This window comes from Pelecanus crispus, chromosome 8 (assembly GCF_030463565.1).
Source record: "Pelecanus crispus isolate bPelCri1 chromosome 8, bPelCri1.pri, whole genome shotgun sequence".
NCBI lineage: Eukaryota > Metazoa > Chordata > Aves > Pelecaniformes > Pelecanidae > Pelecanus > Pelecanus crispus.
The window spans coordinates 1,416,509-1,442,590 of record NC_134650.1 but is presented as its reverse complement, the minus strand read 5'-3'; the positions used below and the strand labels follow the sequence as shown (position 1 = coordinate 1,442,590).

At 44.6% G+C, this 26,082-nt stretch overlaps 1 protein-coding gene across 4 annotated transcripts in view; it reads right to left on the bottom strand.

Annotated features, from left to right (window-relative positions):
- Positions 1–8,407: 8,407 nt before the first annotated feature.
- The window catches only part of NR3C1 (nuclear receptor subfamily 3 group C member 1), a 70,579-nt gene continuing 52,904 nt past the window's right edge, over positions 8,408–26,082 (bottom strand). For 3 of the 4 annotated variants that reach the window (XM_075714862.1, XM_075714865.1, XM_075714863.1), the window contains 4 exons: positions 23,387–23,531; positions 13,425–13,555; positions 10,151–10,308; positions 8,408–9,312 (listed from right to left, as the gene is read on the bottom strand). In XM_075714862.1, the coding sequence (XP_075570977.1) occupies positions 9,160–9,312; positions 10,151–10,308; positions 13,425–13,555; positions 23,387–23,531 (587 nt within the window). In that variant the 3' untranslated portion in view covers positions 8,408–9,159. Of the gene's footprint in view, positions 9,313–10,150; positions 10,328–13,424; positions 13,556–23,386; positions 23,532–26,082 lie in introns of those variants that run through there. The other variant, XM_075714864.1, reaches the window with a different exon arrangement.

Here is a 26,082-nt window from a genome sequence, read left to right as displayed (position 1 = left end):
TGCAACCGCAGCGCAAGCGATGCCGCCGGTGCCTGCCCTTCGCCTGCGTCCCACCCTGCCCCAGGCAGTGGCCGGGGACGCTTTCCTGCGCAGGGGCCGCGCGACGCTTCCAGAAACCGCACTCTCTGCAGAGGGGCTCCTGGCCGATGTTCCGCGTGGCGAATGCTCTGCTGGCTTTTACTGCGTTATTCATAACTGCTGGGATTCGATTCACGGCGCCTCAGGCCAGCGTTTGTTTTTCTTTTTTTTTTTTTTTTTTCCCCCCTCCTCCTCCTCCTCCCTCTTGCAAATAGCGTCAGCACCAAAGTGCGGGCACACGTGCGTGCGGCTGCGGCTGCGGCACCGCTCGCTGCTGCAGGGCGACGGCACCAGGGCGCGGCGGGGGTGCATGGCCCACCCGGGAGCGGGGAGCAGCCGCAGGGCGGTCATGGGATGATACACATACAGCTATGACGAGAGGGATACATATGCACGCACACGTGTTTGTGCGTGAATGCCTTGCGACCGCAGAGCGCTCGAGCCGGACTCTGTCCTTGCCCTCCTTGCCCTCCCCCAGGCACCCTCCGCGAGCAAAGCGGGCTCGGCGCGGTTATTTGGGAGTTGTCCCGGCTGAAGGAAAAGGAAACGCAGCTGCGTGCACACGGGAGGGCTGGGAAGCGCTGGGCGTTGCGCGCAACTTGGCCTGCTTCACTAAAATGAAGAGGGGGGAAAAAAAAAAAAAAAAGATGTTGGGGGGAAAAAAGGGAGGAAAAAGAAAGGAAGGAGGAAAAAAGAAAATGAAGGAGAAGAAAAAAAGTCTCGAAAGGAGAAAAGATGCCCTGGCCCTGCTGGGTCACCGGGCTGGCCCCGCTCCCCGGCAGCCCAAGCGCTGTGTGGCTTCCACAGGGAATGCTCCCGAGCGGGATTTGCCGTCCCTGCGGCACAGATCCTTCCCGCCGTGGCTCGTTGGACCCGAACGCTTCTCCCGGGGCAGGGCAGAGCCTCCCGGCCGGGGAGCAGAGGGGCTGCTGCGGCGGCGCGGGACCAGCAGTCCCACAGCAGCCCGCTGCCGAGCCCGCTCGCGCTCAATTCTTCTAAAAACAAAGAAGCATCCCACTCGAGCCAAACCCAGAAACCTCCCAGCAAGTGTTAGAAAAAAAAAAAACCCACCCAAACTCAAGCGAGCATGGCTTTTGTGAGCTGCCGGAGGGAGCCGGCGCTGCGTTTGGCAGCAGGCTGGGACGGGATCCAAGCCCCCCTTGCTCAGCTCCTCCGGCAGTGGCAGCTCCAGCCACGGGAAGCTGGCTCCCGGCCATGCCCACTTCACGTCGCTGGGCACAACGGGCCACTTTTTTCAGCGTGTATCACATCAAACAGAAAGTATAACCCCTGTCCCAGCGCATTAGCGACACAATTAGTGGCCATATGAGATGCTGCATCAGCAGTTTCGCCTCAATCTTTTCATGTGGTTTGATCTTGAATCAACAGAGCCTGCGATTAGAAGGATTCCACTTACTTGTTATTTTTTTAGACTTTAAGTTCCCCGTTGTGACCTCGGAGAATATCCTTAATTATGCTTTGGGGCTGTGCCCAGCCTATGATGTATTGAATAAGAAGATTTACCACCATCACCACTCTTCCAGCTTTGCCTCAAAGCAAGTTTTTATCAGCTATTCCATGGGCTCAGGCATTTGGGATCGATGATCTTTCAACCCCCTTTGGAGGGTTTCTCTGGCTACCGCTCTTCCAGTCACGCTTTGACAAGTTGAGTGTTTACACTTTATTGTTGTAAAATGCAGCTGTACTATATATACCATTTTCAGGTCCACCAACAAATGCAATTACCAGCAATCTTGAAACAAACCCAACCTGTTGACGTGCGACCCCGTGGAAGCGAAGCCGGCCGGTGCCCACGCGGGGCGTGCAGCCCAGCACCAGGTACCGGGGGGTTACGACCGACGGGCGCCCGTCTGGGTCTGCTGTGGCTCCGCGGCCTCGCCTGGCAACTGCCCCAGCAAAGGCCCCCAAAAGTGCTCCTGAAAGGTCTCTGCTGCGCTTGCACGTGCTGCCTGGATGAGGCCGCCTTCTCCCGGGGCTCAGCAAGGAGCTCGGGTGGTGCTGAGGGGCATCGGGAGAGACCCCCCGGACATGGTCGGGCACAGCGAGCCACTTCTCCTGGCAAGGAGGCACTGTCCTGCCGTCGGTAAGTCATTCAAGCGTCAGTGGTCACCTCCCGCTGCTGGAAGAGTCATGGAATCGTGTAGGTTGGAAAACAGCTTGAAGATCATCCAGTCCAACCATTAACCTACACTGCCAAGTCCACACTAAACCAGTTAAGGGGAGAGGAATAATTCATTTCATGTTTCCTGCCTTGCTGGCTGGGTTATTTTTAATGAAAGTAAAACTAGGAATCATTAAGGTTGGAAAGGCCCTCTAAGATCATCAGTCCAACATCAACCCAACACCCCCATGCCCACTAAACCATGTCCCAAAGTGCCACCTCTGCCCATTTTTTGAACGCCTCCAGGGCTGGGGACTCCCCCACCTCTCTGGGCAGCCTGTTCCAATGCTTGGCCACTCTTTCCGTGAAGAAATTTTTCCTAATATCCAACCTAAACCTCCCCGGTACAGCTTGAGCCCATTTCTTCTGGTCCTATCGCTCGTTCCTTGGGAGAAGAGCCCGACCCCCCTCCCTGCCCCCTCCTGCCAGGAGCTGCAGAGCGATGAGGTTTCCCCTCCCGGGTTCCCTCCCAGGCCATTCCCTGACAGAAGCTCGGCAAGAGCACCAGCGCTAGGAGTGGCTTGGGCAGCCAGCAACAGTACAGCCGAGGAGGCTTTTTTTTCTGTAAAATCCCAGGACTTGTGCCTTATGTAGCAAAACTGCCCGGGTGCCCGGAGCACAATGCAAGCTCACGCCGAGGCTGGGGAATGATTAAGGCTAAGCCAGTGCGTTGTGGGCTGTCCCAGAGGCAAACATGAAGTCAAGAGTGCTCGAACTGGGAAATCTTAAATAATAAAACTGTAAAAATGGTATTTAATGGCGTCTTGTCCAAACCAGTCCGAAATTCCATCGTTTTATGGGCATAGTGTGAACAAAATAAAACAAAACAAAACAAAAATCACCAATTTCAATCTCATGCTGGGTTTCATCCGAATTTCCTGGAAGATGAAGATAAGAGCCCAAGAAAGCACTGCAAAATACCGTGGCACGTGAGGGGGGCTGCGCCGGAGAGGCCCGCGCCCCTCGGACACGCTCCCGGCCACGGCCGCCGCGGCGCGGAGGGGACGCGGGCGAGGGACGCGGAGGCCCTGCAGCGAAACGGGCTCCGGCTTTGCACCCCTTGCTCCACACAGGCTTTTGATGTAAATAATTTTGCCAAAGCAACAGGACAATCCGGGTTTTGGCTGGAAGGGGAGGACGTCTGGCAAGCGATGCACTGTGCCATGAAGCGCGCTGGAGAGCGCGAGTCGGTACAGCGGTTTGTCTTATTACCCGATGTGTCTCCTTAACGCGTCTTTTCATAATTGTTACACAAATTAACGGAGTTACCATAAATCCCGTTCTTCTATTGCCTCTGACCCCCATCTGCAGCCACCTAGCTTGGAAAGTACCGAAGTGAAATTTATGTGAGCCTTTGTTTTAATTGCAAACAATTCAAAGAGATCGTTCTCTGCTGGGAAATCGGCATTTTATGTTGCTATTAAATGAGATTTTATTATAGCGCAGATCTCACACTGCTCTTCAACGGGGGCAAAGGCGTGAGCTATGTTGAGGATAAAAATTCAGCGGTTTTTAGTTACTGATGAAGATGCATTGCTTTCTAAAAACCCAGTCGCATGGCAGGAAAGGCGTTTTATGGCAGCGGGTTTTGCTGCAGGGCTGCGAGGCTTTCTGAGCTCCGAGCGTGCTGCCTTTACCAGCCACAGCCCAGCAGAGGCGATTTTCAGCCTTGCTGGTTTAGGAAATGCTTTTTACAAGTCTGGTTAAATTCTGCTTTTGGAAAGTCACGACCTTGTTGCGCAGGGCCCCGTCCCACCGCCCCGGGGCAGTTCAACCTCTCAGCCTGAGTTCCCGCAGCCCGGCACCCCTTCCCGGATCGGCGCCCCAGCCCTGTGCCCTCGCAGCTTCCGAAGGCTGCCGGGGGCTCTGCCCGCCCAGCCCCGCTCGCCCAAACCATCCCACCCCCCAGCCCAGCCCAGCAAGCATCCCATCTCCAAAGGGAAGGTTTACCGGTGCCCGCCGGCAGCCCGGCGCGGGCACGGCCCCGAGAGCACCCGAGCACCGCGGCCCCGCAGGAGGGGAGCCACGGCCGAGCCGGCGGTGCTGCCGTCGCTGCCCTCAGGCTTCCGCTGGTACCGAAGCGGGAACGCCGGCTGCCGACGCCAGCGCTCCAGGCCCTGGGCTCTGCCTTCCCCTCCATCGCTGACTTTTGGGCAGCCGGTACGCGCCTTGGTGAGGAGCTTTAACCACTTCTGCCAAGTATCAGACGGTTAAGAAACACTGCGATAAGCAAGTGAATTTTAAATCAATTCTTTTTTTTTTAACTAAATACACTTTGTGCTGTTTTTCCTTAAATTGTCCTGACAGCTTCACGCCTATCTATCCGACACCCGCGCAAGCCAATTTGCTCGGATGCGCAGACCGGCTTTTGATTCGATTAGAAAGCCGTGGGACAGATTCCCCTCCGGAAAATGGACGTGACGAATGCAATGGCAAAGCCGGCAAGGTTCGGGAAATGCAAGTAATGGTTTTCAATTGAACTGTTAATCTGAACTTAATTATCAGAAATTCTCCCACTCTAGAACTTAACTGCAGCAGCAATTAGCTTCGGTATAAATAATTTTTGCGTATGAGGTGAATAATGAAAACAACATAGATGAACTGACTCAGCTGCCAGAACCGATCCTTTCCGAGTACACAGCAAAAACTCTATAAAAGCATTTTGGAGCCATTTAATGAAAAAAGCAGAATTTTATTATATGGTTTCTGTCCATTATTCGGCATTGCTGTAAATGGCTCACATTTACTGCAACTTCTGTACAGATGTGTGGCTTTGTATTACCAGAACAGCAAATTTAAATGAAAAAATAAATGTTCAACAATTCCACACAAGCTTTTACAGTCCAACATTTCACTGAGTAGGTGAAAACTACAGACTTGTTACTACAGAATTATTCAGCATGAATAAAAAACTACAACTTTTATTTTTAAACAGGAGTCACTGGTTTAATTTTTGTTTTTATGCTGTTTAAAATTACTGTGATAAAAATAATGATTTTTTTTTTTTTTTTTTAATAATGCCATACACCGGTATGATATAGGATTTGTCCCCAGTATATATCTTTCGTTTAATATACAAAATAGAATAATGACACATTGCTGACTCTATTCTGTTACGCGAGTTAGTTTGGAGGTGGGGGATATTTTCATACACACAGCCTTTCATCAGAAAACGAGTGCCTCTCGCTGGTTCAGAGAGGCCCTAATCCCTTCCTGAAAATTTGGTTCCTATGTAACATGGATGGCTCAGCAAGACCCGGTCGCAGGCTGGGCTAGGAGGGAGCGCAGCCGCTGCAGGACAGCTACGGCGCGCTAGGATCTCGCTCGGGGGTGCGACCCTGAAGTCCTCACTTGCTGAAGCTCCACGACGGGAAACGGGACGTAGCCGACGTCCATCCAGGCACTTCCTCCCGTTTTCTCCCTTTTTCCGTGGAAGGGCGAGGTCGTTCTGCGGCTTCATCGGCGCCCAGCCCCCTCCCTCCCTCCGCAGCTCCCCGCGACACCTCGCCGTCCGTCGCCGTCGCCGTGCCGGGGCCGTGCGCGGGGCCGACAGCAGCTCCCTCTCCATCCCCGCTCCCCGGCTTCTCCCACGTAAGGCCGTTCCCAGCGTTCGTCGTGTGCAAGTTCCAGCACGCAGCAGGCGTGCGTCCTGAGCTGCCGGCGGCGGCCGTCCCTCGGTCGGATGCATGCACTTTGTGATAAGGCACTGAAGAGACGAAAGTCAGAATTCTCCCTGCTTTATCCAGAGTGCAGATACTACCCACTGCTACACGGACTACGGATACACAGAACAAGGACTTCTCACTGCTCACTAAAGCACTACGTATTTTTCATTGTGAAGTTTAAAACTTAACAGCACGTACAGGACGATTGCTTTCTTCTAACGTCACAGTTTCCTTTTTTTTTTTTTTTCCCTTAAATCCATAAACTAAAAATGAATATACAGGCATATAGACGAAAAGGGGGTAGAGAGCCTCTCTTCTCCTATGTTATCGGTCCTCTCAAGGTGATAATTTGTTCGTGTTCACTGTAGTTACGCCTCTGCTGGCAAAAAAGAGTTCTGCATCTTTGCGTACACCACCGCACGAGCGTCCGCACGCGTGCACGCACCCACGCACACACTCGCCCTCTCACGCAGGCTCAGACTGAGGTATCTGGGGATGCGATTTTTAAAAGCATTCTCTAAAGAACGAACAGTTTTCCTTTTCACCGAAGAGCCCACCTGAAACCGAACGGTATGAAACTCCTATCTGTATCTCGAATGGGTCGCGTGAATATTTTCACCGGGTTGAAGTCGTAATTAAAATACTGAACTTTACCTTAACTGCTACAAAATGTACATATTCTTTACAGATCATTCAAAGAGAAGAGAATGAGTACTTTTTTTTTTTATTAAAGATGATGTTTTACTCCAAAGTACTGAATATAGTATCTTTTTTTAATAGATATAACATTCAAAAAGAGATTTAAGAAAGGATGAAAATTTAGTTTCCTATTTCACTTGGAAACAAACTTTTGCTGAACAATAGAAATGTACTAGTGTATTGTGAACAACCTATGCTCTATATTTACATATTGCTGGTACCTGTATGCGTATTATTGCCAAATTTTTCAAGCTGTTTTTGCTGTGGTACGTGAGGCTGTATATGAAATTAACCCCGTATGTTCAGAGGTGTATGTGTACGCACGTGCACACACGCATCTTTCCGGCTTACATTTTTTGCAGCGGAGGTCCGATTTAGCGGTGAATCGTGAATGGTAACCAACCATACAGATAGGAGTATTCCATCCAAGCTCCGACTTGAGTTTTTGTTGGTTTTTTTTTTTTTTTTTTTACACAGTGATTTGATAAACATAAAATCAACCCCCAAAACATCCACTGAACACAGGTTTTCCTTTCTAAACAGAGTACTTCTTTGGATACTAAACACCGATGCCTTCAGTACTACCTCCAGACAAACCACAACTTGTACGGGTTACCATTCAGCATACTTGTGACCCCTACAAAAAATATAATTACATGTTTCATGATAAAGCAATCTGTCATCTAAAAATCATCCTTATTATACACTATACAAGCTATTTTACAGTCATTTATTAAATTGCTTTTAAAGCTGCAGTAGCCCTTCCCTTCTTTTCTCAGATCAGCGAATATACCGATTATACATATTTGAAACTATAACTAAATATAAAAATATATTAGGTTTTGTATTTTATCTGATGATCTTTCTCATTTCTATTACACAAATAATCTGGCCACTTTGCGTAAAAATCAAATTTTAGAGTGGCTTAGTAAGTATTTAAATTTTGAGATACAGAAAATTGTTAAGGTGCACGTAGAAAAGGCTACTACAGCTTCTAAACGTTTTAAAATATAGTTATCAATGGCAACAAGGAGAAATTCACAAGACCTATGGTAATTTTATGGCACGCTAGTAATCCGATATGAAGGGACGCAGCCTTACAAAGACAGAAAGTTCGACATACGACTCGAAGACCACGAAATCAGTAGCGGCGCTTTCCTGCTCGCCAGGAAAGAGGATGAACCACTCGGTGACGGGTGGAGATGTGAAAATGGGTCTCTAACCACGCGCGTTTGGAGCCCGTGTATCCAGAGCTACGGTCAGCCCGCGCGGCTGCTCGCCTTTACTGCCTGCATGACGGTAAACATCTCACCGAAGGAAAGATTTCTAGAATCGGTACAAGAAAACAAAACAAAACCATACCACTGGGCGTAATTAGATGTCTGCCTCTTAAGTCAATGGTATTTTTCCATAGATACTCGTATGATGATAGATTTAAGTGTATAGAAAATGTGAGTTTCTCCACACAGAAGTAAACTTTTCTTAAGCTATGCATATTTACCTGAAAATTTCCTGATGGGCAGTCAGGACTGATCTTCTTGGCATCAATGCAGCCCATGACTCTTATAGTTATGGCTGTTGCATTATATGCAAAAATCAGGCTTTTTTTTTTTTTTCAATATATAAAATAACCTGCTCATTTACATCCAGTTAGGACTGGGTTAATTTTCTATGAATCTGCATATCCAACGCTTTTGCACATATACCAAAAGTATTTGTTTCAGTCGCATCTATTTAAATTAGATTTGAGAGTGTTCTCCCACCCACCCTGGCCCTTAAAAAATGCCAAATTTTTATGGTCGCTTTGACAGTTGAAAGCTATTAGGTTAGAAAAGCCCAACCCATTTTCACATGAATATACTCAAGGATTAATGTCTAGAGGTCATTTAGGAAAGCTACGAGCTGCCCCACCTTAAAAAACCAGCTGTACAATAGGCAACTTGAAGTATTACAAAAAAATTATGTAAGAAAAAAATGAACAAGCCTAGTTCACGGTATATAAAGTTAAAGGAAATTGCTAAAACCAGACAGTAATAGCTATAAAAGGCACAACTTCCCTTTTCTGATATACACTTGTAAACTTTCTTCAGGTTACATGCATAAACCAAAACGCTACCTTAACTTTAAAAAAAAAAAAAAAAAAAATCCAAAACACTTTAAAAAAAAAAAAAAAAAGCCTAGAAAATTGTCTCCAGCCAACTGCAGAAATTAATTAGCAGAATGTTCGTAACACAGCCTCAGATCTTGTCACCGGTGGTCTTGATGCATCCATGGGTGTTGCACGAGGGGAGATACGTAATTTCTGACAAATAATGTTTATTTTCCTTTCCTTTCTCCCCAGTTTTTTACCAAATGTGAGAAATCCGCTGCTTCTATAGCCTAAATCTTGGCCCTCTGTAAACCACATGTAGTGCATAATTACAAAAGAAACACCGCTGCAAGGACAAAATTAACAAGTCTGGTAGGTTTTTTCTTTACGAAAAAAAAAGCTATCATTTGACGTTTTCTTAAGGCAACCCTTTTGTATTAAGGCAGTCACTTTTGATGAAATAAGAGCTTCTTGATATTTCCATTTGAATATTTTGGCATCTGATTGCTGATGATTTCTGCCAACATTTCTGGGAACTCAATACTCATGGATTTATCCAAAAATGTCTGGAAGCAAAAGCTCAGAAGATTTTCAACCACCTACAAGTGATAAAGCGAAGAATTACTTTCACACGAATACACACAGAGGAACTATTAACCTGCATCTTTCCTCCTTCGTAACTTCTTGCAGCGCCTGGTTTGCCAGCTACCCTAAGCACGCCCCGCGCCCGCTCGGGGAATACTTGCGACGCGGGCAGACGTGCAGTTACCCCCTCTGGATCAGTCGGTCTCCTAAATGGCATTCTAATGTAAAACAAGCGAACAGATCGTGCAAGGTCTTTACAAATACTGAGGAGAGTTTGTATCGATTCCCATTCTAGCATATAAATAACATTCATACGGATAAGCTTAATAAGACCTTTCCAGGTGCTTGGTACACTGACAAGAAAAAAAAAAAAAAAGTTTCCCTTGCCTTATCCAGCAAAAGGAGACAGCCTGAATTCTGAGATTCCTTGCAAAATTAGACCACTATTAATACTAAAAATAGCACTGATGCATTATTTTAATGCAATTTCAAACAATTCTATAGGTTCTTGAATAGTTTGTCCCTGAGATAATACCGTTTTTAAACTTCACATCTCTTGCTACTACTGCAAAATCATTCACAGTTCCTCCATTTCAAAGCACCATTTTTAAAAACTGGAGAGACTTAAAATTACATTAATTATAAATTACTTGATGTGGAATCCACTGCAAAAGCAGTCTGAAAGCACCATGTTCACCTCTTTCAATTAGCCTTTAGTTAGACAGTAGGGGAGCATGACTGCCACCCCCCCCGCCCCCAATCCCTTTAAATAAAAAAACCAGGAGAGAGATTACTGTCATATTCCCAAACTTATTTATCCGGAATGTCTACAGCATTCGCTGAAGAACTTACCTCATGCATAGAGTCCAACAGTTTAGTCAGTTGATAAAATCGCTGCCAGTTCTGGCTTGAGTTCCCTTCTCTTTTCACTATGGCCTTTCCCAGCTCTTTAATGTACGTCATACGGATTTCTTCAAACAAAGATTGACTCTTCAGGCCTTCCTTAGGAACTGTAACATTGATACGAACCTTTAAGACATTATACATCTATGAATTGTGTCATTATTAAAGTTCTTCTACATTAGTTACACAAAAATGACCAAAAGAAAAAGGACTTGGACTTAATGAAATGACAGCTGAGAGACCAGGAAAAAGAGCAGAAACTCAGACGGATGACTCACTGAGCAAACAGCACAGGGCTGCTGGCAAAATAAAAATAAAAAACCCCAAAAGGTAACGCAACAGGAAACAGAGGGACGGGAACCGGACCGTGGAGGCAACGCTAAGCCCTGGAAGCGCCTTGATGAAGACCCACCAGGGCTGGAGCTCCCCTGTTCTCCATGTCCGGGGAAACGTGACATTGGCAAGATTCCATAAAAATTCTGTCTGCCGAGGGAAGAGCGAGGATAGGATCACAGGATGGCTTGGCTCAGAAGGGACCTTGAAAGATCATCTAGTTCCATCCCTCCTGACACGGATCAAGTAACGCATCCAGGCAAGGCAGTGACAGAGAGACTGGACAACAAACTGCCCGAGCCGGAGAGGACTCGGGTCTTGGGCAGAGCTTCTTGGAATAGGGATGGGACATTGCGCCAGCCGGACGAGGAGCTGCGCGTTAGAAAGCCAAGGTGTGGCGACCGAGGCACGTATTCAGACTCAAATCCACGTTAAGTCCCCGTGCTTACGTTCTCCTACTAGGATGATCCTTCTGAAGGCCAAGGACTAGTAAACAAATCAGGACAAATCAAGCACATGGACTCCAGCAGTCCTGAAGATGCTTGATTTGAAGCCTTTGATTACCTTGGTGAAGTGAATGGAAAGAGCTGAAGACAGAGAAGAGAGCGAGCCGAGACAAAGCCGACTGAAACAAGATGGGAGGAAAGAGGCCACTAAAGCACACTCCCTTCCTAAAAAATCCAACCCTCGCTACACTGTCAGCTTCCATCAGATGCTTGAAGTATCTTCTCTGCCTTGTCTACACAGATGACAACATGTCAACTGTTGCTTCAATAATTTAAATGGAAAAGGTCTGCGAGCCAAGTCTATGCGTGAGCTACGTGTCTAGACTCGCAGGGGATTCCTGTTTTACTCCTCCTTCTCTTCCTCTTCTCTTGGAAAACTTACACAGAAACACAATAAGCATAAATTAAAATTGTGAAGTCACGGATTAAAAAGCTATACAAATTTCAGCTATTCAATTTTCAGAAGTTCCACAATGTACCACTTACACAATGTATGTACTCGAAAAGAAATGTGGAAATATATTGTCTGTCGCTGTAAATATGACGAAGACGCTTTCTGCTGGTTAAGGCAGCGCTTGCCGTACTGCACTCGTGAATGGGCTGAATGCTACGAGTGTCGCCTCTTCACTGTTTCTGCCATGGAAACACCTTTAAGGAAATTTCCAATTCCTGTAAGGAAAGTTGGCCTACACCACATCCAAAACACTTGAGGAATTTTCAGGAGCGATTTCAGAAACTGCTTTAAATCTGCAGTTTCGGGGAAGTTTCAAGTTCCTACAAAGGCCAGGGCAGCGTGGAGCCGAAAGTTTCCTCTGAAAAGAGCCCTTGTCCCAGTTCTGGGCTTGGCAGGCGAGGCCGCGCCGTCCCTGCCAGGCCGCAGAGGTGAGGGGCCGGCAGAGCGGGGAGGAGCTGGCCATGGCGGCGACCGCGCCGACACCTCTCCGGCCCGCGCTCCTCACCCAGGGCTTCGCAGCACGCGCAGCGCCGGCTTCCAAGATCCGCCTGCCTGCACTGGGAAAGGCCCAAAGCTACCAAGTTCTCATGTGTTTATAAGAATGAATGCTCACTGGAAATACGAAAGATAAGGAATGTTTGAGCCCTCGGTGTAATGAACGGTTTAAACTTCTAAAAATATCTACTTTTCATCACGTAGAAGTACTATGCTGAAAAATCTTTGCATTGCTGCTCTCACCGATGCTTTTAAAGCCTACTGGCATACCTGTCACTACACTAAAACAAAAATGATTTTCTCCCAAGCAGCAGCAGCAAGGGCTCCAGCAAATCTACAGTCGCTGCCTCAGCTTTCTCAGCCCTGTGGGACCGCGCGGATCGGCTGACGGCTGTGGGACAGGATTCCCCCGGGACAGACGGGCTCGCCAGCGCTCAGACAGACGGAGCGGGCCGGGCGAGATGCCCGCCTCACGCCTACTCACAGCACGCACACACACACGGGCTCTTGGCTACCCAGAGCCTCTGGCTCGCAACGGAGCCGGCGCTGCAGCCGAGCTGCCTCGGGTGGCTCCAGCCCCGCTGCGCACGAGGGGAAAGCAGGCACCGGACACCAGCGAGTACGAATACAGGGTAAAAATAACATGTTAAAGTCATTCGCGTAACATCGCAGTGTATTTCTGTATATTCTAAAAGGACTACTATGACACTGTACTTTGACCTTTCGTGCAGTGCAGACAGCAGAATTTTACTAGGCTGTGACTTGTTTTAACTACCGCGTATCCTATCAAGACATAAAAAGCATCGTGAAGTGTATTATATAAATCTACCTTACCATATCTATCATAAATCCACCGTATACTTTTTAGATGCAAATGCAAAAAGCTGTAGCTGTATTTAACAATTTTAAATAACTTCTGGGGGAATCTGATAACTTTTTTTTGGGGAAACTGCTTCACTGGATCAGAACTTCCTCACAGGTGGTGGTCGGGGGTTTTGTTTGTTTGTTGGGGTTTTTTTGTTTGTTTTTTTTGTTGTTGTTTGGTTGGTTTTTTAAAGTATTGCATGGGCACGAAGTCATAGCTTTGCCCATTTCTTTGGGTCCTGCACTACTCAGCCAGTTTGTGATGTATTTTTTTAAAGAATTTTAAATTGCAATTCTGAGTTAGGCGCCTCTGCTGGAGTTGCAAAGTTTTGAATACAATCTATAATATCTTAGGCTGCATGTCTTGTACCTGCTAAAAGCACAACTTCCTTCACTGACCCTACATAGTCAGGTGCCAAGTGGAGTATTTTGACTTTTATTGCAAAAAAGGGGATCCTATAGGAAATCCTATATCAGGTACCTAACACAATTTTAAACTACACACGCACACTCGTAATACCGGCAAGTTAAACTTACATTCTTCACATAGGTATTTTAACTATTTGCCTACCTGTAGAAAGGAGAAGCAACGTTTTCATGCAGAGATACTCTTCATATGAGACTTGAAGCCGCGATAGCTCTCGGGCAACCATAAGCATATGTTTGCATTGCTCATACATACAGGGTAGATTCATTCTCTGCCTGAGAAATAAGAGTATAAAAATCAGTTAAATGTCTAGCTATCTAAAAACTCTTAATCTCAGTTTCTCCACGCTTCATTCAAGAGCGGCAGGTGTTGTAGAGGCAGATGACAAGCTAGTACTTGATCTATCTTGCAGCAAAACAATCTCTGGTTTTCTCCAGTGAACTCACTCAGGGCGACGGCCCTGGTCACCACATACAAACACTGGCCGAGCACTGCAGCACGAGGGGAGCGTGGCGTATGAAATCCCAGCGCTATAAAGGAAGCCTGTCTCTACCAAGGACCGATCAGTAAGCTCTGTTATCAACAGCCAACACAACAGTTCAGCACAAACTTGACACAAAAATCAAGCTCAGCCACTGTGTGACAAGGTTCTCAAAGGCCGGCAGTTCCAAAGTATTTAATCTGTATAAAGAAACACGATGGTATCCTATACTGGAGCTGAGATTCCTCTAATTCTTTCAATACTTTTGAGAAGTCCACCTAAATTTAATACACATTTGCTCACTAGTGATAGCATCAACTTCCCATAACTTCTCAGTTTTCAGAGTGACTTTATACTTCTCATATCCTTTTACGTTCTTAAAGCAATGCCTAGTATTGCAACTAAATTTCATCACCTTTGTACTGTAACAATAAGGTTTCTAACCATAAATGGAAAGACATGTCGACAACCAAAGGGAAATCTTGGAAATCACTCACTTAGAATCAGAATGACAAACATGATGTATTTATGTATTCTTTTCCTTTTAGTTTTTCTACTTTAATGAAACCCTGCATCAAGACAGGAACGCCTCCTTTTATTTAGTACCTCAGCTGAAGCAAGAATCCTCTTTACATGTGCTTTTATAGCTGGTTGCTGTGAATACCGCAGGATTACAGTTTTGGGTGGGAAATGAACAACAAGAACAGATTAATTCAACAGTGTAAGAGAGCCTTATGCTTTTCGATGTAACCTTTTGCAGAGAAAAAGATAGGCAAAATAGTGCATTTCGAATGCAATGACTACACCATCTCTCCACAGTGATGCTAGCAATTTATTTTTCGTTAATGATGCGTCACCTTTTCTAAGACATCACCTGTTCAATAGTACAAAGACACAGGCAGAATTGAATCCCAGTGTAAGTTAAGAGGAAGATTTGGTTACGAAACGGCACCGCTTCCTCCAAAGCTGCTATCATTTTTCAGTTCTGCCTTTCTTAGCCCTGCAAGAGAATTACGTAACGTACCCTCACAAGCATCAGAAGAAACCCTAAGCGGAAACAAGAAGAAACACGCACCTTTCTCAAGGTGCAAAAGCCTAAGAATACCAGGAATTCAGATGGGTTTTGAAAGACAGAAAGAAATACAAGCTATTGAAACTGGATTAAACCCAAGTCTAAAACCCCGTCACTTCCAATTGCACCCTGTTGGACAATTCCTGCTGAGCGTACCAGGACTACGCGCGGCACTGCCTCGCACGCCAACGGTAGCTGCAGCTATACGCGTGCGTGCACGTACGGCAGGCTGCAAGCACTGACGTTACGTTAGGCTTCAATAATCAAGGAGTAACAGCGAGAACACAAAGTGTGCGCAAGGTAAGTCTCACGGGGTAGGAAGAGGAGTAGATATTCAGCTGTAGGATGTTTCTCAGGGCGCTCGACACAAAGCCACTATTCGGCCATTTGGCAAATCTTCTCCTAACCCCTCCGGGCTGTATCAAAGGGCATCTTACATATTTCAAATTGAGTAATTTAAACACAATCCATGACAGGGCTCAGCAGTTTTCCCCATGTAAAACTATTACCATTTCTGGGCAGAAGGTTAAAACAAACATTATGAAATGTGTCAGCCTGTCATTTCTCTCTGCTGTAAATGCAATCATCACCGCACATCTGAGGATCTATCTGAAGACATGCAGATTTTTGGTAACAGCGAGGCTATGCAAACCGCAGTCCTCAAAAAGTGAGCGCGAAACACAGCCCCCCTCCCTTCGGAGGAGCCTGAGCGCGCAGATGAGCTCCGCACTACGCCCCGGAGGGCAGCGGATCCAGGCTGTGTCAGAACAAGAGGGAAGCTGATTCACTGGATAGAGCTTAACGCTGGCGAAGGGTCCGGGAAGAGGTCCCAGACATTCCCCTTCGCAGATCTGCTGGCCAGAGCGCATCAGATGATCTCAGCTGCCGCAGCGCCGTGCACGGAGGGAGGCTGCCCGAGCAGCCGGGTCGTGTCACGGACCACGGACCCCGTGGAGAGCAGGGCCTTCGGGGCTCTTTTTTCACTCCCCGCTCAGTGTCGCTGGTACCCCTCCCTAGAGGGGGCATTTAGCAGCTTTATCAATTCATTTACCCACACATAAACGAGATATAATACTTAAACTAGGTACTATACTTAGCTAATTAGAACAGCTATTATACGCAGCAACGACATCGCACGTGATTTCTTCTCAGCAGAAACTACCTACAGAACCCTGCCGGCTTTGCGGAGTGTTCAAGTAAAGCTCTGGTGGCCAGCAGGGCTAGCAATCGGGGCAAGCTGGCAGGTCTGGCGGTGCCTGCGCTCCCCAGGGGCTCCGGAGCCGCTGTCGCCGGAGGCAGAGCAGTGCCGGGGCCCGGGAGCACCAGGGAGCTCCCGCCGACGCTGGGCCGCTCACAGCGCTGCCAGGCTTTTGCAATTACTGCCATTCGTATAAATCGGGACTTAAACAGCTGAGTAACAGCATTTTATCACTTTCAAAGCGACCCTGCTTTAGCGATTGTACATCCAGTCCGATGTGAATCACCTTCCCGTTCTGGAAGTATCTAACACTCCTCTGCTTTTGTAACCAGCTGCTGCAGAATAAACCCCGCGAGTCGGGCATTAGCTGGAAGTTTTAGCTCAGTGAAAGCCCATGTAATGTACACGGGATGTACACATGCGTTCTGTGTGGGATGCACGTTGATGATAAAAGCACGTGATGATTTTCAACACTGCTGTGAGTCATTCAGTTCAGCTAAGTCTATAAAAGAATAAAAACCAGTAAACAAGATGCTGGTATTCTGAAAAACAGATGGATACCGAATCCACAGAATTAGTTACAAAAGAATGTTCGGAAAAAATTCTGAGAATGAGAACTGATAAAAACATTGCTTATTAAACTGTAGTCACCCATTATTTTCTTTCTATTCAAGTAATACCAATACAGATATTCAGCATGGTAGATAATATTATAAGGCCAAACGAGACCAAGGAGTTGACCACAGACCTAAGAAGAGCAAAGAGATAAGATGATGAGCATGCAAACAGAGTCAAAATCCTAAGACACGGGACTTCCAAGAACTTATTTCTAAAGCTAGGCAGCAATTAAATGGCATTTGCTACTTGATGAACACAACTGTGCAATAGTTACTGTTGCCCACTGTAGTTTCATGCACTCTGTGACACAAATACAGGCCTGAAGCTGATACAGTAATAGTGCCAACTCCAACAAAAGTATGTTTTGAATCACAAATTGTGGAAAGAGTTATAGAATACTACAAAATCACAGGTTTGTACAATCTCCAAATACTAAATGATGGTCTAAAGCCTGAGATTCATTAAGCTGCCAAACTTTTTAAGAGCTTGAATTGAGTTCTGTGTGTGTATGTATATATACATATAAATACATTGTTATATATAAAACTGCCAGGTGATATAGATGTACCTCCATTAAAAAAACATTTTTCTTGTTTTGAAATGTAAAATGATGGGCTTACTTAATGGATTAACGCGTGACTATTCAAGTAAATTATTTCTACCCAGAAATGAAACATAGAAATGAAAATCTAAAATACTTTCCAAAGCCTTACAATAACTTAAAGCACATTTTTGCCCCCTCCCTTGATGAAGAGATGAGTACGACTCCCCTCTCCCTGCCAGCTGTTTGGAGATTAAAACCTGTCAATGGCCGCTCTGTGGTTTTGCCCTGTGCAGAGAATGAGCTGGGGAAGGAAACACCCATTTTACACGCCAGAGGACTAAGGTGTGCCATGCCTGATAACAACAGTTTAATAATTGAAATAAAGTAAAATAGTAATGATGATAATAACAATATAATAATGATAATAACAATAACAATATCCAAAGCAAGTGATGCCCAATGCAGTTGCTCACCACCCGCCGACCGATGCCCAGCCAGTTCCCAGCAGCGATCGCTGCTCCCCGGCCAACCCCCCCAGTTTCCATACTGCCCATGACGCCGTATGGTATGGAACGGCCCTTGGGGCAGTTGCAATGTTCTTATCTCAGCCCAGGAGTGTTTCTCACTCTCACTCCTCCGATTCTCTCCCCCATCCCAGCGGGGCAGGGGCAGCGAGCGGCTGCGTGGTGCTGAGCTGCTGCCTGGGGCTGAACCAGGACATAGACAAACAAATTAAAAGCTGCACAGATGCAGCATAAGCGTATGAAGTGAAAACAATGCTATGTATACATATGGCAAGCCTTTCTGCACTCTAACAAATGCTATGGGAAATAATGTATTTTCATATCACAGCAACTTTATAATCCACCCTACCCAAGCCTATCAGATGTATTAACTTAGGATATCCGTTATGCAATAAACATTATTCAAATATATTGCATGATTTTCTGTTTGGTTTTGTTTTTTCCCTCCCCCTAAATAAATGATAGGGGTACAGACATAAAAATGGAATATTCAATAAATATTCAATTCTTAGGAGAAGACTGGTCAAATGACTAGGCTGCCAGCTTAAGACTTAAAAAGAACAGAGTTTAATTCTCCTTCCCACCACGGACTGCATCGATGATACTTGGAAAATTCAATTACGGAGGAATCAACAATGGTACTAATGAATAGTGGCATTCAGCACTACCGCAGCTAAAGCTACCTGAGCACTAAGCAAAACAAATCCACTGGTTTCTGGGAAGCTTTTTGTGCATTCATGGCAAGGTATTTAGAAATGCTAAGGCTCTGTTAGCTGAAAATGTAGCATGACAAATCTCTTAACGGGTTACACAGGTTCTTTATGTACAGCCCAGTTACACACAGTTGCCTGAAAAGCGTCGACATGAGCTAGTGGCTCTGCCACCCCGTTATCGAAGCAAGCAGTAACCACACAGGAATAATACTGGACAGGGTTGGTGCAAGGATAAATTGTGTGAAAGACTGATGCTGCTCAGACGCTTGAGCAGATACATGAAGCTAAAGAAAGTCTTATTATCCACATAAAGAATTCAGTCTTAAAAAAAATATTTCATAGCTATGTCCATTTAAATCACCGAGTGTTGTGGTTCAGCCCCAGCAGCAGCTCAGCACCACGCAGCTGCTCGCTGCCCCTGCCCCGTGGGATGGGGAGAGAATCGGAGGAGTGAGAGTGAAAAACACTCCTGGGCTGAGATAAGAACACTTTAATCATTGAAATAAAGTGAAATAGTAATGATAATAATAACAATAAAATAATAATAATAACAATATCCAAAGCAAGTGATGCCCAATGCAATTGCTCACCACCCGCCGACCGATGCCCAGCCAGTTCCCAGCAGCGATCGCTGCTCCCCGGCCAACCCCCCCAGTTTCCATACTGCCCATGACGCCGTATGGTATGGAATGGCCCTTGGGGCAGTTGGGATCAACTCTCCTGGCTGTGCCCCCTCCCAGCTCCTTGTGCCCCTGGCAGAGCAGGGGAAGCTGCAAAGTCCTTGCCTGGCATAAGCAGCACTGAGCAACAACTAAACCATCAGCGTGTGATCAGCATTCTGCTCATCCTAAATCCAAACCACAGCACTGTGCCTGCTACTGGGAAGAAAATTAACTCTATCCCAGCCCAAACCAGGACACCGAGGCTTGGAGAATCCTTCAAAGACAGAGTCTCTCTCCCTGAAGCTGACGACACTGAATTGTACCAAATGTGAGGACAAGTCTTTAAAGCTCAGAAACTGGATAAAACAAATGGTTTCTAGAAACCCATATAAAACACAAAGAAAATTAAAATAGAGGTAATTGCACTTACCTGTAACCATACAACTAACACAGCGGAAGGCACTGTGTGCTCTGTTGTTAGTATTGTTCCCCCGGCCCCTACTCACATTAGCTGCACTAGCTTAGCTCTCAGCAGCAGATATAAAGTATTAGCGACTCCTCTGCAACCACGACTCAGTAACGTACCCTGCGCTCACGCTCCTGAACACTTGACCCGTGTCACGCTGCTGCAAGCTACAGGACACGGTGGCACAAAGGAAGTGCTCCGAGACCAGCCCTAGTTTATTGCTGTAATGAAGGTACAAAGGAATATAAAGAAATAATGTGATTATAAGATGCTTATCTGTTCCATTTCTTGGTTTACATTGTACATAGTAACACCTATACTTTTCTTCCAACCCTTTCTGAGGGTCAACTGTTTATAAGTAAAATGAAAGGAATTTTGGGGGGGTGAAAAGTAGGCTAAATATATTTAAAAAAATCATACTAATTGAGATTTGAATACGTGCAATTCCATATACACAGTGAGATGTTTATCACTTACAGCGTAATGCGATACACACAACTTTGTTTGATGCGTAAACTCAAATTATGCAACAGAACTGAAAACCCACCCCCGTGGATATTTGCTGCTATTTTGTGACGCTGAAACGACACAAGCCTGCATGAGGGGCTCATGTGAGGCTTGGAAGTTTTTGCCAGCTCCTCAACTTGTTTATACTTCCCTTTAGGAAAAACAAGTACACCATCAATCTAACGGCTGTGGCTTGAAGAGACGGAAGATCTCCTGGAATTACCGTATTCTAACACGGTACAGATAAAGAGATATAATTTTGTTCTAGTCCTCCACTGAAATAATGCTTTGAAACTGCCATTAATAGATATGAAGCCAGAACAAATTCTTAGTTACAAATGAAAAATGTTCATATAAAGAACAGACCTGTAGAAATGTCATTTGCAGATCTCAAGAATTACAAGTTTGAACAACTTATGCCTCTCTATGTGCATGCAGAAATCTGAAACTACTGAATCGGAAGCCAAGAATCCGATGCAGACAGCTTCAGTTAACTGCAAAAATGACCATGATCCCAGTTCTGGACCATCAAAATGAAGGTTCTGATTCTGTTACACACACAACACCTATGCGTAGCTGTATTTAGTGGATCAAGCTTTAAAATTTACAAGGAAACCCCACTTTTTTCCTATTATTCCAGAGAATTCACTGTGATGTTATTAAATACTACAATTGTTTTTAGAATTGTCAAGTAAGGGAGTTGTGTTGACTTTTAGAGGATGCTACTTTACCTATTTATTTTATAATGGTTAACGGGTTTTAATAAAGACCTGATTCTCACACCAAATCAAGTTAACCTATGACTCTACCTGGGACCTGCTTCTGGCATACCGAAAACATTAAGGAAGAGCTTTAGGGGTGGCGGGGAGCAGGGGGGTTCGCGAGGGGTGGGAAGGAGTTGTTTGGGGGAAAGACCACGAAGATGCGTATCAGAAAACAGCCCCGAATAAAGCCCAGAATGGTTTCTAGGGGGTATTACGTACTGCGGTACTCTCTTTTCAGCGTAGTACCACGCAGAGTGGACGTATCTGATCACAAAAATCCAGGTGCGGGTTTTTTTCCTGGTGCCCGTGATGTGTCTCTCGCCCTACCCAACGTCTCAGCAGCAGCAGTGCCTCCCCAGGGGCACCGCCCCTCCGCCCTTCCCTGCGGTACCGCGCTTCACGAGCTTCTCACAGCTCAGGCACGGGTTCTATCTATTATTCAGTATTTATCACGTTTAACTTCGAGGTGGCTGTATTTTATTGATGAACGGTACATAAGAAGTTACGACCGGAGAGCGTTTTATGGGGAACCTGGAGCACACTGGAGAAGAAACTGCAGTTCTCTCAGTCTACGTATTTTATTGAAAACAAATGTCATTTTGATAAACAATTTATGTAGCAAAACTGTAACTGGAATGAATTTGAAAATTAATATTTAGTGTAACAGGATTACCCCTGCAGGGTTTTTTTAGGAGTACCGACACGTACTTGGCTGTAAAGCTCTGTGGTTTTGACCCATCGATAAAACAGGAGGAGACCTCTGACTTAAAGCAAATTAGATGTTACTACGCTTATTAGTGACAATATCAATTATTTCAATTCCATCAAATGCAGCCTGTTTTACTCTAATAACTAATAAATATAAGTACGCAGATGGACCCTTACCCATTATCTGCTCCTCACCTTTCTTTGAAAAATACTTATAAAGAAACAATTACAGTTTATAAAAGCCTGGAAAAATATTTACATTGGAAAAAAAATAAAGTGACTAAATAATCATGAAAAAGAAGTAGTCTGAAATGTAAACGGCTAATCTCATAGAAAATGTAACAATTTTTTTTTTTTTTTTTTTTTAAAATTGAGAAAAGATTTGGGAGATTGGATACTGAAGTGCAATAGGAACAAAAATATTAAGACTACTGTCTCAAAACATGCCAAAGGATTAGTATTGCCTCCATTTTAAAGACAGGAAAAGAGACACATGAATAATACCTTGTCACTTGCATCACTTTTCAAATTATTGTCAGTGAAATTGTGATGCTAAAAAGATTTTGTGACTGTACATGTCAAAGGCACCGTGTAATTGTATTTATTACTTCTAGTCCCCACAAATGGACTATGCCATGTCATGAAAAAAGCAATGGTAAATCCATAGTGATACCACCAAATTACTTGGAATCTGCAGATGGGTAAACTAGATTTTGAATGGCTCTGGCCAGCAACCTCAAAGATTTACATCCACAGAGTATTTTCAGCAACTAATTCGGAAGGCAGACAAAATGCCTCAACAGGCTTTATAAATATCGCTAGCACCACTGGAATTGCCAGACTGAAAGATCACTCGAAAGGTTTGTTACAGACTACGCAGACGCTCTTCCACCTGCTTACAGAAACTGCTTTTTAGAGTACGAGCTGAAGGACACAATCGCTGAAACGGCTTCCCAGGCCATCGGCGCCGACTCCCAAACACATCCCTACAAGAGAGGGTTTAGACGGAGCGTTTGCTCTCCAGACTGGGGGCAGAGAGGCATCACCTAACCCGATCGGCTACTACACCTCCGGAATAGCACCTGGCACGTAATGCAACGACGCGTACGGCTGCGCAAAATGTTTATACCCGCTGAGCCTCAAACCGAGCCTTCTGCCCGTCACCCAACAATCCCGAACTCCCTCTTTCACTCCTCTACAACACGGAATTACTGCACAACACAGATTTGACAAATACAAGGAAAACGATACATGGTGCAAGAAAAAAGATGTCCAAATATTCTAGCAATTTCAATTTTTCTTGAAAATTGATAACAAAGTTCAACAACAACAAGTCAGCCATTTTTCCATTTGTAATCTTGTCTTTTTATCCAGAGTTTAATCAGGCTCAGATATAAACGTTTAACTGATCAGGAACTCTGTGAAACTGGTAGGACCACACTAGCACTTCTATACAATAAACATACAGAAGACTATGCAATTTGCCAAACTTTTCTCTCCATCCCAGATATATTTTTAGCTTCAACTGTGTTGGCTCTGATAAAATGAGCGATTATAATGAATGGTGCGGGAACAGTCACAATATGGAACATTTTAGTACAAACACCTCCCACAAAAACCTCTTGATATAAATACACTTAATATCCAAAATACCTTTCTTCCATTTGACTTATTTAAAAAACTCTAAGCAATCTGCTAAAAGAAAAACAAGTTGCAAATGACAGACTGATCTGCGAGCTCTGCAAGGATTTGCTACCCAGTGATTCACCTCTCGAGCAAAACCCAGAAATACTGCGTGGCGCCCAGTATCACCCTGAGAAGCCTGGAAACCGCCTCGCGCCTTACTTACTCGTTCATAACCAGGTCTGGTGCAAAGCACAGGAGACTTCCATTTGATTGTCTGTATGATCTCCATCCCAAAGCAAACGCCATTAGGAACATCCAGGAGTACTGCAGAAGGGTCATTTGGTCATCCAGATGTAAATTTCGGAAACCTGGAAAAAGAAAAATGCAGGTGTGACAGTACTGGTTGCAAGAAAAGAAAAAAACCGTACCTGTGAAAAGGACCATCTTATCATCAGTACAGCTTCTGTATTGACAAGGTAGATTACCACTTTTAAGTTTGATAACAGTTTCTGTAACTGTGATAACCTGAAATAACAACAAAATTTCTTGTCATATTACAATCATCTGATTCAGTCAAGTATTTCTGTATTTTAGATTAGATTTTTGGCAGAAGAGAAAAAGAAATTAGAATAATAAGTGGTTTCTTATGGGAAAGTTCTTGTTGAATGAAAAAAAATGCACTTGAAAAGGGGTGCAAAATTTCAACGCCATTTTCCAGCTACTAAGGTTACATTCAAATACTTGGTATGCCATTAAGGAATCCTTTGCCTATTCAAAATTTTGCACACATAGAAATGAAGCGTTCGTAACCAAAGGACTCAAGTTACGTCTTCTGGATAATATGACTACATTTGAGATTGCGTGGTTTGAACAGAAGGCTTCAGTACAACTCAGCCTTGAGCTGGTTTGAATGCGTAACTCTCGACCACACAAAACATACATAACCCAGAAAACCAGGCAAAACAACAACAGAAAGAGTAACTCTTGAACTTTGCATTATCCGTTATATTTACATTTACATATCTACATTTTCAAAAGAAATTCTCAGCACCCCATCTACAAAAGTGCACGCCCACCGAAAGCCCCGGGCTCGGACAACCATGACGTTAGTTACTTTGCGGACAGCCAGAGTACCAGACGGATAATTCTTGAAAGGTACTACAGGTATCAAAAGGGGATGTAATATTAAAAAAACAATCAGAATGTATGTGTGTGCTTATCTGGAACTGATGGTCAGTTAGATAGATACAAAAGACAACAATTATATTTAATATACACTATAATTCATTTGCCTATCTTCCAAAAATAACAGTATTTTTTTACTTTTTGAGAGAGCAGTCCACTAGACAATAAATGGTTTAGTGTCAAATTTTGTTCTTACTCAACAACAATCTGAACTTACAAAATAGGTACAGCATTAGTTACCATCTAATGATCATCTTCTAATCTTCTACGACTATGTAGCATGAACAGAGCCAATTAAACGAGGCAACGTGTAAAATCTGAAAATTGGTCCCTTAAACAGTCTTAAAATGTAGGCAGCTTTTAATTTGCAACACTAGTCTCTATCAGATCCTGCCTATATTTAGCAAGAAAATATTTTGCCACATTGAATCATTATTAAAGTCTGAATTCAAGTTGATTTTATTTAATTTTATTAATCATCTGCCATCCAGAGAGCTCATTACAGTGCTGCTTCCTGAAGACACTGAAGTAGATAGCATTGAGTAGGTTAATATATTAAAAAAACTTGGTATGTCTAACAACTTCAGGAAAAGCTTCTGGCTTTGGAGACAGCACTGACTACCATTTACTACTTCTAAAATACAAGCCAAGTGTTTCAAAGTTGTTTCAGACTTACTGGGTCAAATCTTGAAATCTCTGCTCAAACCCTCCTCTGGAAAAGGCTATTCTGAAATCCCAACTAAAGGATTTAGCAACCAATGCTGGCTTACTGTTAGTACGTCTGATGGTGTATAGCCAGTAACAGTTATTAAAATTAAATACTCATGAAGAACCACCTTAGCAAACAAAAAAAAAGAAGAATATAAAAAAATGATAAGAATAGTTCCTATTGATATAATCATTAAAGAGAAGATTGGTATTTTCATTAAGAGCCTATGTTCTAACCTGAAGGGAAACTGCTCAGAAGAGATTATGAACACAGAACTGCTTTATGAAAATGGCACCTAAATTTGTATTTGTGAATACCAGATGGTCTCCTCAAGACTTGTCCCAGAAGAAAGTGTGCACACGGCAACTTTTCCTAATGCGGACCTTCGCTGATTCAGCGTTAATTCCCCACTGCAGAAAAACCCCGACAGACACACAAATCTGTTCACATCTCTGCTGGACATACATATGTTTGAGTTTACGAGCATTTCTTTCCGACCGTTCATTTATTTCCTCCGCCTCAAAAGAGGCACCATTATGACTCATAAATTTCATGATCAATTGGGTTGGTTTTTTTTTTTTTTTTTGGCAGACCTGTTACGTGACGTTATTCTTGGGCAACATTTGCATTACGGAGGTGTTTTTGCTAGGGTTTTTGAAAACAGGTAGCTAACGGTGCTGAGTAGAAGTGAAAGGGAGAAAAGCACCGGTCTTTGTTCTGATCTTCAGCTTTGCTTTCGGCCCTGGCCTCTCCCAGAGCCGCGCTACAGGACGCCACGCGTTACGTCCAAGGCTGAGATTTGACGCCACTTCTTCTGCAAGGCAACTGCTCGCTGTGTCTTCAGGTGGGAGCCAAAAGAGCAACAAACCTTCCACGTTCCCCAGGTAACAGTCAGCTTAATGGTGTAGCTACAGTGCTTGAGAGAAAATGAACACCTTGACTTCCACTATGGGACTGCACGCTCAAAAGCCTGTTCCCAGTCGAGAAAAAACTACAGATATGGCGAGGGGTAGTAAAAAAAGAAC